This window comes from Nematostella vectensis, chromosome 4 (assembly GCF_932526225.1).
Source record: "Nematostella vectensis chromosome 4, jaNemVect1.1, whole genome shotgun sequence".
In the NCBI taxonomy this organism is placed as follows: domain Eukaryota; kingdom Metazoa; phylum Cnidaria; class Anthozoa; order Actiniaria; family Edwardsiidae; genus Nematostella; species Nematostella vectensis.
The window spans coordinates 1,715,953-1,732,619 of NC_064037.1; the positions used below are offsets into that span (position 1 = coordinate 1,715,953).

Consider the following 16,667-nt stretch of genomic DNA (forward strand, 5'->3'; position numbering starts at 1 on the left):
ACCGCTATCTAGCGAACTGTACAACACAAAGGAACCTGAGGTACCCGCGCATTAATGGGGAGGCAATAACCAGGATCCCAGGCCTGTCTTAGTCGGTTACGCCACGCACAGCTCGCTGTGACGTTGAAGGAAAAATATCGGGGTCTATTGGGCACCCTTGGTCTCTTGGGATCTTCTTCCAGTAGTAGTGTTTTTTCCCCGCGTTCCCTATATCCCGCGTAGCCCTGGGTCCTAGAGTGTGCTTTTGAATACGGTCGCGCCAAACCCTCGGCTCAGTCGACCTATGGCGTCGTTGTGGTCGTTTTGGTCGTCTTCACAATCAGACGAAAACGGGCAAAAACCCGATAAAATGGCTAGCCTTTTCCTAGATGACGGTTCAGTATACAGGGGAAAGCTTTTTGGAGCTGCAAAAAATGTTCCTGGTGAAGTTGGTAAGTAAATTTATTGAATTTGCCGCTTCTTCGATGTTGATTTTGTCATAATTCGACCAAAATCTTCTATTCGAAAAACACTTGTACAACGTCGATGATTATTTTAGATAAAATAAGGACAAACACATTGAAATCAACTTGTAAAGTGCAAAAACATGAGCGAATTTCTAGAAGATTTTGTGTTATTTTCACCCATCGTATCGCACATGTTCTCATCACGTACGAAGTATTTTCTTTGAATTCTCGTAATTTTTATTCATTAAACCGATGTAGGTTTTGAAAACAAGCTATTTTATTATACAGCGGTTACTGCTGTTGGTTTCGTGGAGTTGTTATGGAGATTTTGCTTTTTGCTCTGCCTTTTACGAATACGAGCCGGCTCCCGATCACGACAACTTCGAACACACGTGTTGCAATTACCCACAAGTCCTTGCGATTACGAAATCGCTACATTTGTGTGAGGGAGGAGGGGGAAGACTTGTATTTTGTTAGAAAAGAAATTATTTAAGGGTTAAAATCATAAAAAAAGAGATATATAGGAATGCAGAAGTAAGCAGTTAATATACAAGGATCTACAGACTTTTTTTATTTAATTTATTTTTTGTTTCACACATTTATTTTAAAAGAAAAAAATAAAATCTTGGAACCCCACTGAACAGCCCCACTGAATCCAAGCATTCCAAACTCAAGAATAGAACAATGTGTAAATTATTAATTTTTAACGTAAAAAATAATTTCTGTTTATGCTGTACAATCTACACATTACAAAGATAGTTCAAAACGAAGAAAACATTTTTTTTCCAATTAAAATAAGTTTTTTGTGGGTCCATTGAACGTATATAGATAAAGGAAGCATTCAATATTAAACCACTTTCTCAGTTGTAATGCCAGTCTTATAACACTGGGACTATTCTACAGGATTTGTTGTTTTTTAGTTTTCCAGACAGGTATGGTTGGGTACCCTGAGTCGCTGACGGACCCCTCCTACCAGGCACAGCTTCTCATCCTTACCTACCCCCTGATAGGCAATTATGGTGCTCCTGAAGCAAAGCAGGACAAACATGGTCTTGACTTGAATTTTGAATCGCACAAGATATGGGCTGCTGCCCTGATAGTTGGGGATTATATCGAGGAATACAGTCACTGGAATGCAAAGCGTTCACTTTCTACCTGGCTTACAGAACAGGGAATTCCAGGAATTAGTGGTAAGAGTTGGTGTTATACAAGGGCCATATTTAGGTGAACAATTGGTGGAATATAGAAGTTTCTTGTTTGGCTTGCTGAACTTTCAGCAGACATATCTTTAAGGGATAACCCTGTATGATATGAGTATGTAAGGATCAACTCATATGTATATGAGTATGTAAGGATCAACTCATATGTATATGAGTATGTAAGGATCAACTCATATGTATATGAGTATGAAAGGATCAACTCATATGTATATGAGTATGTAAGGATCAACTCGTATGTATATGAGTATGTAAGGATCAACTCATATGTATATGAGTATGTAAGGATCAACTCATGTGTATATGAGTATGTAAGGATCAACTCGTATGTATATGAGTATGTAAGGATCAACTCGTATGTATATGAGTATGTAAGGATCAACTCATATGTATATGAGTATGTAAGGATCAACTCATATGTATATGAGTATGTAAGGATCAACTCATATGTATATGAGTATGTAAGGATCAACTCATTTCTGTGTTTTGTAGGTATACCATCTGAGTATGTAAGGGTTCATTCTTCCATTTCTGTGGATTATAGGTATTGATACCAGAGCACTAACAAAAAAGATCAGAGAGAAGGGAACCATGTTGGGCAAGATAGTGATTGATGGAACCGACCCAGAAACTGTGCCATTCCATGATCCAAATCTGGAAAATTTAGTAGACATTGTCTCCTGCAAGGTGAGAGTGAAATAGTCCAGTTTCAAATTCGAAAATGGCCGCTAGACAGGTTAATTAAGGGCACGTTTTACAGTGTTAGCCTCGGCATGAAGTTAATTATTAACAAATTCCAACAAGAAACTGCCAATCCAGGGTTCAAAATAAGTTTTTTAATTTTTCTAGATTTTGCCGGCTTTGTGGATTTTCGTGGGGAAAAGAAGCCTGCACACTCAAAATATGAGAGGGAAATAAAGACAAAAGGATCTGGCAAAGGCCAGAAAACGGCCGGCTATTTCCGGTAGCTTGTCGCTATTTTGAACCCTGCTGATCCTGTGAATCATACAATGATTGTACTTGTGAATACTTCGTTTTCTTGTGAAAATTTATGAATAATTTTCTTCATGTCGAGGCTAACACTGTAAAATGCACCCTCAATTAATCTGTCTAGCGGTCATTTTCGACTATTGCACGCTTCCACCTTCTGCCATATGTTTTTATTATGTTTCCAACTGCCCTTCCCACAATTTAAGGAGGGTACCTTTCTCTTCTGCAAATTCTAATCTGTTATCCTCCCACAATTTAAGGTAGGTACCTTTCTCTTCTGCAAATTCTAATCTGTTATTCTCCCACAATTTAAGGTAGGTACCTTTCTTTTCTGCAAATTCTAATCTGTTATTCAGCACCTTGGACACCACCAGAGTTTCTCTGTACAGTCAATGCAGAAATGCTTGCCTTGAATTTATTTTTAGGCTTTTTGAAAGAGAATTCTGTTGAAATTAAAGCTAGGCAGAAATCATTTAGGGAGCAAATATGGCACGAAGCTGTCTAGTGCATGACAAGAAATGAACTTTAAAAATGATTTACAGTACTTGGCTGCAAAAACTGTGAAACTTACATGTGTGAACCACTGTGTGGTAAAAAAATCTCTTTATTGTCAGAAACCTGTTATTTAGAAAGCAACTTACTGACGAGTGGTCAAAAATATTTTCTTTGTCAGATACCCACTGTTTATAACCCCCAAGGCACACCACATATTATTGCTTTGGACTGTGGCATCAAGTATAACCAGATCCGTTGTCTGGTGTCCAGAGGGGCATGTGTCAAAGTCGTACCCTGGAGCCATGACTTCAATCCTGAGGTCAAGAACGGAGGTGAGAGCTTTGTTAGTTCTATAATTGCTTGACTTCAATCCTGAGGTCAAGAACGGAGGTGAGTGCTCTGTCAGTGCTATAATTGCTTGACTTCAATCCTGAGGTCAAGAACGGAGGTGAGGGCTTTGTTAGTTCTATAATTGCATGACTTCAATCCTGAGGTCAAGAACGGAGGTGAGAGCTTTGTTATTGCTATAATTGCATGACTTCAATCCTGTGGTCAAGAACAGAGGTGAGTGCTCTGTCAGTGCTATAATTGCTACACTATTACAAATTCCCAAAAGGGCCATTACAAGCTTCTTGTTTATTGTTTCCATTGCTACTGTACTTCTGGTACTATAAGATCATACAATTACTATTGAAGCTTTGCTTTCAGTTAACCAGCAGGAACATAAAGAACTCACAAGTTTCTGCATTATTATATTCTAACCTCAGGGGGACCCATGCTTGGTAGTATGTGCATATAAATCTGTATCACTCAAATTGTCCCACTGTAAATGTATATGCGTCTTTAATTTGTATGTGAAGCAAGAATAGTGGAATTTGAAATTTGACTATTCTGGTTTTTGTGTTTTGAATGTGTGTCTTTATTGTGAGTCAGTGCGCACTTCAAATCAATTTTGGATTAATTTTCAGATTTTGATGGAGTTTTCCTGAGCAATGGTCCTGGTGATCCCAGCTATTGCATGGCGGCAATTGATAACATCAGACAGCACATACATGACAAGAACCCCATCCCTCTGTTTGGCATCTGCCTTGGGCACCAGTTGCTTTCCCTTGCTGTTGGCTGCAAGAGCTTCAAAATGAAGTATGTTAAATATTTTTGGAGTTGCCCAGACTCAAGCTTTTCATTGCACCTTATATGTGACAGCTCACCTAAAAATGTATCCTGAGAGCTCGATGTGGGTTGATTGAACTACTACTGCCTGTTTCACAGAGAAAAAAGAAAAATGTTTAAAGTGTTAAACCGCACAGTGTTTAAAAGTATGTTTATGCCTTTATAATGTGAAGTTTGGGCCTGTTTGGCAAAATGGTCTTGCCTTAGAGGACAGAAATCTTTGGGCCCATTTTGCAGAGTTCTTGGCCTCTTTTGTGTGATACACTGAGATACTGTATTTTTATGCACGAGTCGTTACATATTGCTAGAAATGTAGATTCTCAAATTTGGATGAATAAAATATAGCTGTAAATGTGAGCACATGGATTGGTGGATTTCCTTTCAATGTTCTAACATACAAAAATATTATAATCACAGGTATGGAAACCGTGGTCACAACATTCCCTGTACTCACCATGGAACAAACAGATGTTTCATCACAACACAAAACCATGGCTTTGCTATCGACACAACTTCCATCCCAAAGGACTGGTCTACTCTATTTACTAACGCTAATGACCAAACAAACGAGGGAATTATCCACAACACTCTGCCATTCTTCAGCGTTCAGTTTCATCCTGAACATATGGGTGGGCCACGAGATTTGGAATGCCTGTTTGATATCTTCCTGGAGACTGTCAAGCAGTATAAGCTAGGAAAGGTGTCTGATATGTCGGTGAAGGAGAGAATCCAGCAACAGTTTATGTTCAAGCCAGTCAACCCAGTGGAAACCAAGCCTAAGAAAGTGTTAATACTTGGGTCTGGTGGTCTTTCCATTGGGCAGGCTGGGGAATTTGACTACTCAGGATCACAGGTTAGGAACATGCTCAGGCGCAGCTTTTTATGCTTACTTGCCATTTTTTTAAAATACCTGTGAAGCGCTGCGACACATGGACTCTCCGAGTGCAACCTCATTTTAAGATATTATGTGTAATTATATATGAGACTTCTGTTGCTTTGATGTGTTTTACAGGCCATCAAAGCCCTGAAGGAGGAATGCATACAGACAGTGGTTGTCAATCCCAATATTGCAACCGTGCAAACTACCAAAGGACTTTCTGACAAAGTTTACTTTCTTCCTATCACAGCAGACTATGTTACCCAGGTAAGCAACAACTAGTTGAAAATGTGAATGTCTATAATAAGATATTATATCCTGAGTCATACTCTTTGTTTATTATAAGTTGGAAAGATTCTGTTTCTTAGTCTTCTTGACTAATTGTTTTGCAGGTTATCCATAGTGAAAGGCCAGATGGTATTCTGCTAGCATTTGGTGGCCAAACAGCCCTTAACTGTGGCATTGAGCTACGAGACAGGGGCGTACTTGATGAATATAATGTAAAAGTTCTTGGAACTCCTGTTGATGCAATCGTCTGCACTGAGGATAGAAAGATGTTTGCAGAGAAGCTACTGGAAATTGATGAGCATGTAGCTCCCAGTGAAGCAGTGTTTTCTGTTGATGAGGTTGGTTAATATTTGGAATTTACAATACTTCTGGTTTTCAAGGTAATGTCAGGTTTTGTAATATTTGAACTTGATGAGATGTTTCGACAGCTTTTTGACAGTAACAAAAAAGCTTTGAAATCACAGGAATTAAAAAAAAAAATTAAAAAAATGCTTTTATGCATGTTGGGGTAAAGAGAAAGGCTGTGACATCCACTGAAAATGCCCATTGTTTCTATCAAAATAATGGAAATAAGTTTGACTTCCTAAGAAAAGGGACCTGTAATTGACTCCGTTACATCTGTAGATCATCCTTTCTCTTTTGGTCCCTTCAAATGAAAAATATCAAATGTTATCATTTTCTCTTGCACATTCTCCTAGTACCATTTTCCTGCTCTCATTATTTCATGGATCGCTAGGCCTTAGCTGCTGCAGGCAGGCTTGGCTACCCAGTCATGGTTCGTGCTGCCTTTGCTCTCGGCGGGATGGGGTCGGGGTTCGCAGACGACAAGGAGGAGCTCACCCAACTGGCCTCGATGGCTCTAGCAAACTCCAAACAGCTCATCATTGACAAGTCACTCAAGGGCTGGAAGGAGATTGAATATGAAGTCGTCAGGGATGCCTACGATAATTGCATCACAGTGAGTAATTGGAAACATGATGTTAAAAAGTATAGTAGACAAGCTGGATTCATCCTCTGCACACAGACACACAAAGATACTTTGCCAGAAGAATGATACCTCATTATGTTTTTATTTAAATTTCTTTAAGGTGTGTAACATGGAGAATGTTGACCCCCTTGGGATACACACTGGGGAATCAATCGTTGTAGCCCCAAGTCAAACCCTGACAAACTCAGAGTATAACATGCTCCGCAGTACTGCCATCAAGGTGATCAAGCACCTGGGTGTGGTAGGAGAATGTAACATTCAGTATGCACTCAACCCAGACTCCCAAGAGGTAAGCGCACCTTTATGGTTATTTATAACTATTTTCCAGTATTTTTTAAAAGTGTGATACCATAGGTAACATATCACCAAATGTTATGTTGTTACAAATTATGACAAAAGATGGGCTAAATGAAAAGATTGTTTATCATTAGTCATGGTGAAGATGTGTCCAACTGGAACTAATATACACTTTTTCCTTTCAGTATTTCATAATTGAAGTGAATGCTCGTCTTTCCCGGAGCTCAGCCCTTGCGTCCAAAGCCACTGGTTACCCTCTTGCCTATGTGGCCGCCAAGCTGGCCCTGGGACGACCATTACCAGTCCTGCGCAACTCAGTCACCAACTCCACCACGGCATGCTTTGAGCCTAGCCTTGACTACGTAGTGGTTAAGATTCCACGCTGGGACTTGAGCAAGTTCAGCAGAGTGAGCACTAAGGTATGAGCAAGGTCTGATATAAAACTCTCTTGATGTTTGTGCAGCAATTGTTTTTGTCAAGAAAATTATCCCATGAATTGAAAAGTCATCAATATTGCCAGGTTTTCATCTTGACTTGTTCAATTTTTTGGTTCAAGATCATCATCACTGAACCAGCACCAATTGATTAGTGATTAGATTTAGTCCATCTGTGTAAATCTTCTAGCCTTCAGTTTTAAGGGTTTTTCCACCTAGGGTTTGATAAACCTGGAATACTTACTGCCCCCTTTTTCTTAGATTGGTAGCTGCATGAAGAGTGTCGGGGAGGTGATGGCTATCGGGAGGAGATTTGAGGAAGCTCTGCAGAAGGCGCTTCGCATGGTGGACGAGAGTAACCTTGGATTTGACTCCCACAGGAATGCCGCCTCAGATGAGGTACAGTGTGCCTTGCCCTGCAATAATCATTTTCAGACAGTACAGTACAAGGACTGGTACACAGAACATGCACATTGTTTTAATTCCTAATAACTATCTTTTATATACAGTACATCTTGAATGAATACTAGAAAATGCTATTATATGCTTTGTTCATTGCAATCATGTTTTGTCATTTAGTACTCTTATACTTTCATCAAGGGGTTCATAGTGACAACTCTTAGTAAACTAACTCAATTGATGTGTACTTGACAGGAGCTTAGGGAACCATCAGACAAGCGCATCCATGTGGTCGCTGCCTCTCTCAAGGAAGGCTACACCATCGACAGACTGTACGAGCTCACCAAGATAGACCGGTGGTTTCTGCACCGTATGAAAGCCATTATAGACTATGGCACTATGCTGAAGTCATACAGAGCTGGATCTGATCCAGTGAGTCAGGTATGTATGGTACTCACAAGCATTGTGTGGTGGAGTTTAACCCCTTAAACCCACTGACATTCCCCTAACCTCAGGAAATCGACTGTGCATTTGTGTAAACAAGAAACATATTTTCCTATGGTACAAATATGTGTTCTTTATTGTTGACTTCTTCACTTCTATAGACAGCTACACTTTAAAAGCCCCATTGGCAACCAAAGCGATTGTTGTTGTTTTGAAATAGCGCCATTGTCTTGTGAGTGATTTGATTGGAGGACTATAATACGCATAATTATTCACTACCGACATTTGAGGTGCGTGTTTCATCTTGTTTTCTCCGGTGAAGAAAGCCAGTTAGGAAGACAAGAACATAATGTAACGAAGAAACCAAGCAGTGCGAACTTCAGGATAAGGATCATTGACAAATAAAGATTGATGTCATCGGGAAAGATGTTGGTTTATTCCACGCGATTACTCAAAACTATTCTTTGTTTCATCACTGATAAGTACTATAAACTGTAATTAAAACTCTAGGTTAATAACCATGAAGGGAGAAAAATATATGAAGAATATAAGTCGAGGAGAATATATGCTGAACACATAGGAAGTATGTATTTCGCTGCTCTGATTTGCAAATTCAACTCATGGCAAAACTTCTGCATATTGTTTGTTCCTCTTGCATTTTCAGGGTTGCATCGAGGCTCACCTTAGAATCGAAGCTGCTATTTTTTTTCCCTCCAATGCGAATGAGTGGCTTAGAGTCTGAAAAACTTTGACTTCCAGGAAAACTAACCCAAATTCCTTTGTAGTCGTTGTGATTGTTATCAACGCCATGCATGAAAGATTCCCTATCGACAAGATACTGGCATCGACACAAACACAAAAAAAAGCGAAGATTGTTCTTATCTTGTGATAAATATACTTATAAAATGCAAAAGGAATTCTGAATTGTTCTTGGACATCAGTGAACGATTAATACAAGTTTCACGAACCTTTTTACATACTTCAATTTCCCGTGACCTTCGGCCTTCTGCTCGAGGTGGTAAAAACCGCTTTCATATGACATCGCATAAATGCCAGCATATACATAGATAAATCTTATAATTATTTGCCAGGTATTGTTGTAAAACGATAAAGTATTAACTTTTTAAAACTTTCAACAATTTTAACGCTATTTTAACATTGATAGAAGAGGCTTCTTAAAAGTTTGAAACAATTTGTAGACTTTCTATTTTAGCGCAGCACTAAAATAGAGCCTCGATCTGATGTCGGCTTGATTGCTTATGGGCCTTTTACTTACCAGTTTTAAAAGTATTAGTCATGTAAGCCTCTTATTCCATGCTCTTCAGATTCTAATAAGAATACTTTTTTCATCTCTTATTCCATGCTCTTCAGACTAAATAAAAAGTAATTTTTTCATCCATCTCATCCATGTCAAGCAATGTTAAAAATTATTGTTACCAAATTGTTTATACTGTGTCACATAACTTTTAATGCCTTTTGACACATTTTTAATTGCCATTCTTCAATCAATCATTTGTATTCTTCTTATCCATTCACACAGAGTATGGACAGTGAACCACGCAAAGAAAAGGTAACATTCATTTCCATGCAACATGTTCTTTCATTTTCACTTCATACATGTTCTTTCATTATTAGTTCATACATTGTGGTGAACGTAACTGCTTGGTGTTTTTGGTTTACTTGTCGCTGATCTGCTCGTTTTAGAAACCTGAGGTGACGTACAACCACCTTCTTGAGGCCAAGAGACTTGGATTCTCTGACAAACAGATCGCCAAATGTGTCCATAGGTGCGCCTACACCATAAACCCGACTTCCTGTAAACCTCACTATAAACCTGACTTACTGAATTTCATTGCAAAGAAGAGCAACATTCCAAAGAAACATGTTTTAAGTAGCCATTATTAACAATTTCATCTTGTATGTTATGTATGTTATTAAATCAGCATAATCTTACAACATGATGTACAGTGCATGAAGGACATCACCAAGCTCAATGTACTCAACATATAATGATAGCTCCCAAAAGGGCCATCCTCAGAAACTTATCATCCTAGCAAAGTGGGATACAAAATGTCATCTCTCAGCCAATTCAGTTTGGATGTTGAAAGGATTCTAGAACTCTATCCTCCTCACACTAAGTTTACAATCAGTAAAGAAGCATGTTGTCTGTTTCTCATTCCTTGCGTCCACTGGCACATAGCACCTTACAATTCTCTTAGATGTGCAGTTAATCTCTTTTGTCAAGAGCCTGCTAAACTGCTAAAATTGTAAAGCTCATCAGCCAACTCTCTGTCGTTGCAGCACTGAACTTGCTGTGAGAAAGCTCCGAGAAGAGATGAAGCTGACGCCATTCATCAAGCAGATTGACACGGTGGCTGCTGAGTACCCGGCATGTACAAACTACCTGTACCTGACTTACAACGCCCAGGAAGACGACCTGGGATTCCCTGGAAATGCGATGATGGTGCTGGGTTCTGGGGTGTACAGGATTGGCAGCAGTGTGGAGTTCGACTGCTGTGCTGTTGGCTGCATCAGAGAACTAAAGAAGGTAAAGATCTTATCTCATGTTACTGGTTTTGTGAAATGGATTGTCTCTTGCTTTTTTGATGTAGGGTAAAAAAAAGTTTATATAATTTCCCTCTGTAAAATAGCTTAGCTGTCTTACACAGTGATTGGCAATTGCTGTATAAGCTGAGGGTAGCCACAAAGTTGGGAAGTGATCTAGACAATGATTAATCTGTAACTGAATTCAACATATGTAGTTTGTACTTCTAATATGAATTCTCTACATTTATTAACAAAAATCTGTGTTAAATTTGTGTCACAGCTTGGAAAACAGACCATTATGGTAAACTACAACCCAGAGACCGTCAGCACGGATTACGATGAGTGTGACAGACTTTACTTTGATGAGATTTCATTTGAGGTGGGCCACTATTTCCACTTGCTTGGTCCTTGTTGGCTTTAGTATTCCTGCCTTGTCTCCTACTGGATCAGCACAACAGATCACTTCAACACACAGCCCTGATACTTCCAATATAGAAATCAAGATATAATTTTTCAGCTGAAGAGCCGGGGCTACTGTCATTTCAATACTATGCAGCACTATACTGAAGCCTGTGTTGTCTTCTGTTATCAGAGTGTAATGGATATCTACCAGCGCGAGAAGCCAGAGGGCATTATCCTCAGTATGGGTGGGCAGCTTCCAAACAATATCGCCATGCCCCTACACAGACAAGAGGTAAGCGCAACAAAGTATGGGGTAGAGTGCCATGCGCCTACACAGACAAGAGGTGAGCGCAACAAAGTGTAGGGTAGAGTGCCATGCCCCTACACAGACAAGAGGTAAGCACAACAAAGTATGGGGTAGAGTGCCATGCCCCTACACAGACAAGAGGTAAGCACAACAAAGTACGGGGTAGAGTGCCATGCCCCTACACAGACAAGAGGTAAGCGCAACAAAGTATGGGGTAGAGTGCCATGCCCCTACACAGACAAGAGGTAAGTGCGACAAAGTACGGGGTAGAGTGCCATGCCCCTACACAGACAAGAGGTAAGCGCAACAAAGTATGGGGTGGAGTGCCATGCCCCTACACAGACAAGAGGTAAGCGCAACAAAGTACGGGGTAGAGTGCCATGCCCCTACACAGACAAGAGGTAAGCGCGACAAAGTACGGGGTAGAGTGCCATGCCCCTACACAGACAAGAGGTAAGCGCAACAAAGTATGGGGTAGAGTGCCATGCCCCTACACAGACAAGAGGTAAGCGCAACAAAGTACGGGGTAGAGTGCCATGCCCCTACACAGACAAGAGGTAAGCGCGACAAAGTACGGGGTAGAGTGCCATGCCCCTACACAGACAAGAGGTAACCGCGACAAAGTACGGGGTAGAGTGCCATGCCCCTACACAGACAAGAGGTAAGCACAACAAAGTACGGGGTAGAGTGCCATGCCCCTACACAGACAAGAGGTAAGCACAACAAAGTACGGGGTAGAGTGCCATGCCCCTACACAGACAAGAGGTAAGCGCAACAAAGTATGGGGTAGAGTGCCATGCCCCTACATAGACAAGAGGTGAGCGCAACAAAGTACGGGGTAGAGTGCTATACCCCTACACAGACAAGAGGTGAGCACAACAAAGTACGGGGTAGAGTGCCATGCCCCTACACAGACAAGAGGTAAGCGCAACAAAGTATGGGGTAGAGTGCCATGCCCCTACACAGACAAGAGGTAAGCGCAACAAAGTATGGGGTAGAGTGCCATGCGCCTACACAGACAAGAGGTGAGTGCAACAAAGTGTGGGGTAGAGTGCTATACCCCTACACAGACAAGAGGTAAGCGCAACAAAGTACGGGGTAGAGTGCTATACCCCTACACAGACAGAAGCTAGGTACAATACACAGGGTAGAGTGTGATGGCCCTACTGGCATCTTGAAAGGTAGAGAATTACGTTTAAAACTCTTTTGATGTCCTTTTAAAATTTGCAATAGCCAATCCTTTATAGACGTTTGTGACCCTACGTCTGACATTGTACATAAGCCTGCTTACACCCAAAGGTGAATTATGTTTCTTTTATTGATAGGCCCGCATCTTTGGGACGTCCCCTGAATACATTGACAATGCCGAGAATCGCTTCAAGTTCTCCAGGTTGCTGGACAACATTGGGATTTTACAGCCTCAGTGGAAAGAGCTCACAACTGTTGAGGTATCTATCGATCCCATATCTATGTGGACCTGCAGTATGATAAAAAGATGCATTGTATCTTGTTTATAACCTTACTGTCACTACAGTTTTACATATACTGTAGGTTGCCTTTGGATAGTTTCCATTACATCCCAGGATGACAAAATACTTGCAGTAGGACTGATAGAACTGATATGACAGAGTTACCAGTCATTTGACTAAGATAAATTGTTGTCTTGGTTGTGTGAAAATAGCTGACTGATTTGTCTGGAATTACAATTATAGAAACTTGACTTAAATCTAATACTGTTTACATTGTTCTCATTTTAGTCTGCAAAAGAGTTCTGTCACAAAGTGAGTTACCCGTGTCTGGTGCGTCCGTCATACGTGCTTAGTGGTGCTGCCATGATTGTCGCATACTCTGACACAGACCTGGAAAACTACCTTGGCAGTGAAGTCTTCTTGTCGCGTGACCATCCTGTGGTCATCTCGAAGTTTATCCAAGAAGCAAAGGTGAAAAAACATTAAGGTTCTTGCCACGTTCAGAAGCCTAACAGTAATTCCTGTGCGACGCTGCAACGACAGTAGGCTGTACTTTTTATTGATAATCTGCATTGTATGAGTATGAGGTCTCTATGAAAAAATAGATCTCTACTGAAGAATAGGCTGTCATTAAGATGCTAAGTAATATTACTGCCCTTTTTTTCAAAAAGAAAAACAAATACAGTACCAGAACAATACAAAAATAAAAGTTAAATACAGGATTGAGTTGTCCTACTTGTCATTAAGGGCAAAGTATAATGTCAAGTATAACACCAACTCAGTGATAAAAAAATGTGACTCTAGGTGACCAACAAATTTGTTCCTTGCAGGAGATTGATGTTGATGCAGTCGCACAGGATGGCAAGGTGGTTGCCATAGCAGTGTCAGAGCATGTCGAGAATGCGGGTGTGCATTCGGGTGATGCCACCATGGTGCTACCCCCACAGGACATCAACCAAGTCACCATGGAGAAGATCCGCTCCATCTGTTATCGTATTGGAGCCGCACTCTCAGTTACTGGGCCTTTCAACATGCAACTCATTGCCAAGGTAAAGTGGGCTACTACATATATTTGACATGCTGCTCTGTGCTGTCTTTCTGTCTATGTTTGATTAATGTTATGTTGGATTATTTATTTTATATTATTTTTTATTTAACTGTTCAGTCATTAGTTACATTGTTCAAAACGTTTGCAAATTTGTTTTGTTCGTGAAACAATTGCACAACCATCACTTTCAAAAGTCACGATGACTGTTTTGATGAACCTAGGCCATTTCATATTTAAATCGGGAAGAGTTTTCATAAGGCAACAGCAACTCTGTAATTCTCTGACATAATTTAAACGTTTCACAATAGGGTACAGGAATGAGTGTGTAGCGACCAACTACCCTGATAACCAATTAATAAGAAGATGAGGATTCTTGTTATCAACGCACACCATATAAATTCTAATTTATCAGGATAACAAGCTGAAGGTGATCGATTCTTGTTATCAACACACACCATATAAATTCTAATTTATCAGGATGACCAGCTGAAGGTGATTGATTCTTGTTATCAACACACACCATATAAATTCTAATTTATCAGGATGACCAGCTGAAGGTGATTGATTCTTGTTATCAAACACACCATATAAATTCTAATTTATCAGGATGACCAGCTGAAGGTGATCGAGTGCAACCTAAGGGTGTCCCGCTCCTTCCCTTTTGTCTCCAAGACCTTGGATACGGACTTTGTAGCCATGGCAACACGTGTCATATGCGGGCTAACAGTCGAGCCAGCATTGGATATGGATGGGCGTGGGAGAGTAGGCGTTAAGGTAGGCAGATATGGCTCAAGCGCTATCTCTTACCATAGAAAACTGAGTGAAAAGTACAGAGCAGGAGATCGGGGATAAGTGAACTCCCAAATGAGCGACAAGTCTTAGAAGTCATTGCAGGGGGGGGGGCTTTTTTTAAGTAGACGTACAGTATGTGATGGGGTAATCATCCTTTCTGTTAGAGTATAAGATACTGCTATTGGTCTCAGCCCAGTGAATCATCCTATCCAATAACAACAGGACTTGAAAACTAGATGACAGTCATCAGAAAAGATATACTTAACTTTCCATTGGCTAGACTTAACATGAAACTTCAGATACTGCCAATTGAATAACTACCAGACATCCATTATGTTTCTATGCAAATAGACCATTGAACTGAATCCCCAGATTCAAACAAGAAAAAAGGAGTGGTTTATGGAAATACTTCTATGCCAAGGTGTGTCGGTCCCTAATATATTTCCTATGATTGTCTTCCCAGGTACCCCAGTTCTCGTTTTCTCGCCTGGCCGGTGCTGACGCACGTCTTGGTGTTGAGATGGCCAGTACGGGTGAAGTGGCATGCTTTGGCGAGAACAGATATGAGGCGTTCCTCAAGGGTCTACTCAGCACTGGCTTCCGAATCCCAAAGAGATCCATCCTCTTGTCTATCGGCAGCTACAAGGTCAGTCATCTGATCTGGGCACTGCTTGTCATGCTCAGAAACACTCTCACGATCGAGAACGTTTTGGGGATCGGTGCACTATCTCAAGGATACAGGCTTCACTAACAGGGAAATCACAGTTTTATCTTGGGTCATATCAACTTTTTTAGATGTGTTAAAAAAAACTTGGTTATCCGCAATGGGGACTGTGTTAAATGGTTTGTCTGCACTAATTGCCAAAATGTGCATTAACGTAGAAGCACTTCTCTCATTCATATTAACTGTGGGTAGCATATTTTCCCTTATATTTTAGTGTGGAGAAGACCCCATAAAATTGTAAACTCAGAGATATTTAGCTTGACGATGCAAATCTGTATGTAGAATCGGCTCACATCATTGCCCTCCTTTTAAAGAAACAGCCTCAACTCCTCTAGGATGGCTCTGTAGTTTGTTGCATGGCATCGTTCATCACCCTGACTCTGTTTTTCAGTTCAAGAACGAGCTACTGCCTAGTGTCCATACCCTGCGTAATCTTGGCTACTCCTTGTACGCCAGTGTGGGCACTGCCGACTTCTACACAGAACACGGCATCACTGTAAGTCTGATACCCACTGATGAACAAACTGCAATATTTTTATCAAGATTTAGTTTTTGTGTAAAGTAGAATATAAGGTGGCGCAACAAAAACCAAAGCTTTTGGTAATCATGAACTAATGAGCGTATTTTTTTGTGTGTTATAAATAATTTACAGAGGATCTAAGGTTGAGTAAGTTAAATGTATTTTTTAATCCGTTTCCACATACTTTATATGGGATAAGCAACCGAATGCTTGTCTGAATCCTTGCATTACTTCATCATGATCTTGTGGCCATGTCCGACCACTTTTCAGTGGTTGGCCATTGTGCTCGGCAGGCCCCTACAGTGGGATTCCATGAGAGTAGCATGCGCGTAGTTGGCACAGCCCTTACCATACCCTTACCAACTCCATCTGTTACCCATTACCATACCCATACCAACCCCATCCTTTACCCATTACCATACCCTTACCAACCCCATCCAACTCCGTCCTTTACCCATTACCATACCCATACCAACCCCATCCAACTCCATCCTTTACCCATTACCATACCCATACCAACCCCATCCTTTACCCCTTACCATACCCTTACCAACCCCATCCAACTCCATCCTTTACCCATTACCACACCCTTACCAACCCCATCCAACTCCATTCTTTACCCCTTACCATACCCTTACCAACCCCATCCAACTCCATCCTTTACCATTATCATACCCATACCAACCCCATCCAACTCCATCCTTTACCCATTACCATACCCATACCAACCCCATCCAACTCCATCCTTTACCATTACCATACCCATACCAACCCCATCCAACTCCATCCTTTACCATTACCATACCCTTACCA

The 16,667-nt window shown here is 40.8% G+C and overlaps 1 protein-coding gene across 3 annotated transcripts in view; it reads left to right on the forward strand.

Annotated features, from left to right (window-relative positions):
- The first annotated feature begins 253 nt into the window (after positions 1-253).
- Positions 254-16,667, forward strand: part of LOC5509221 (CAD protein) — a 28,835-nt gene continuing 12,421 nt past the window's right edge. For 2 of the 3 annotated variants that reach the window (XM_048726434.1, XM_048726435.1), the window contains exons 1-24: positions 254-431; positions 1,367-1,636; positions 2,208-2,350; positions 3,327-3,480; positions 4,117-4,288; positions 4,736-5,171; positions 5,331-5,462; positions 5,588-5,821; positions 6,220-6,441; positions 6,572-6,760; positions 6,954-7,187; positions 7,464-7,601; positions 7,857-8,042; positions 9,586-9,615; positions 9,750-9,832; positions 10,347-10,593; positions 10,873-10,971; positions 11,185-11,286; positions 12,627-12,749; positions 13,059-13,241; positions 13,601-13,819; positions 14,425-14,592; positions 15,074-15,256; positions 15,726-15,830. In XM_048726434.1, the coding sequence (XP_048582391.1) occupies positions 284-431; positions 1,367-1,636; positions 2,208-2,350; positions 3,327-3,480; positions 4,117-4,288; positions 4,736-5,171; positions 5,331-5,462; positions 5,588-5,821; positions 6,220-6,441; positions 6,572-6,760; positions 6,954-7,187; positions 7,464-7,601; positions 7,857-8,042; positions 9,586-9,615; positions 9,750-9,832; positions 10,347-10,593; positions 10,873-10,971; positions 11,185-11,286; positions 12,627-12,749; positions 13,059-13,241; positions 13,601-13,819; positions 14,425-14,592; positions 15,074-15,256; positions 15,726-15,830 (4,200 nt within the window). In that variant the 5' untranslated portion in view covers positions 254-283. Of the gene's footprint in view, positions 432-1,366; positions 1,637-2,207; positions 2,351-3,326; positions 3,481-3,607; positions 3,655-4,116; positions 4,289-4,735; positions 5,172-5,330; positions 5,463-5,587; positions 5,822-6,219; positions 6,442-6,571; positions 6,761-6,953; positions 7,188-7,463; positions 7,602-7,856; positions 8,043-9,585; positions 9,616-9,749; positions 9,833-10,346; positions 10,594-10,872; positions 10,972-11,184; positions 11,287-12,626; positions 12,750-13,058; positions 13,242-13,600; positions 13,820-14,424; positions 14,593-15,073; positions 15,257-15,725; positions 15,831-16,667 lie in introns of those variants that run through there. The other variant, XM_048726436.1, reaches the window with a different exon arrangement.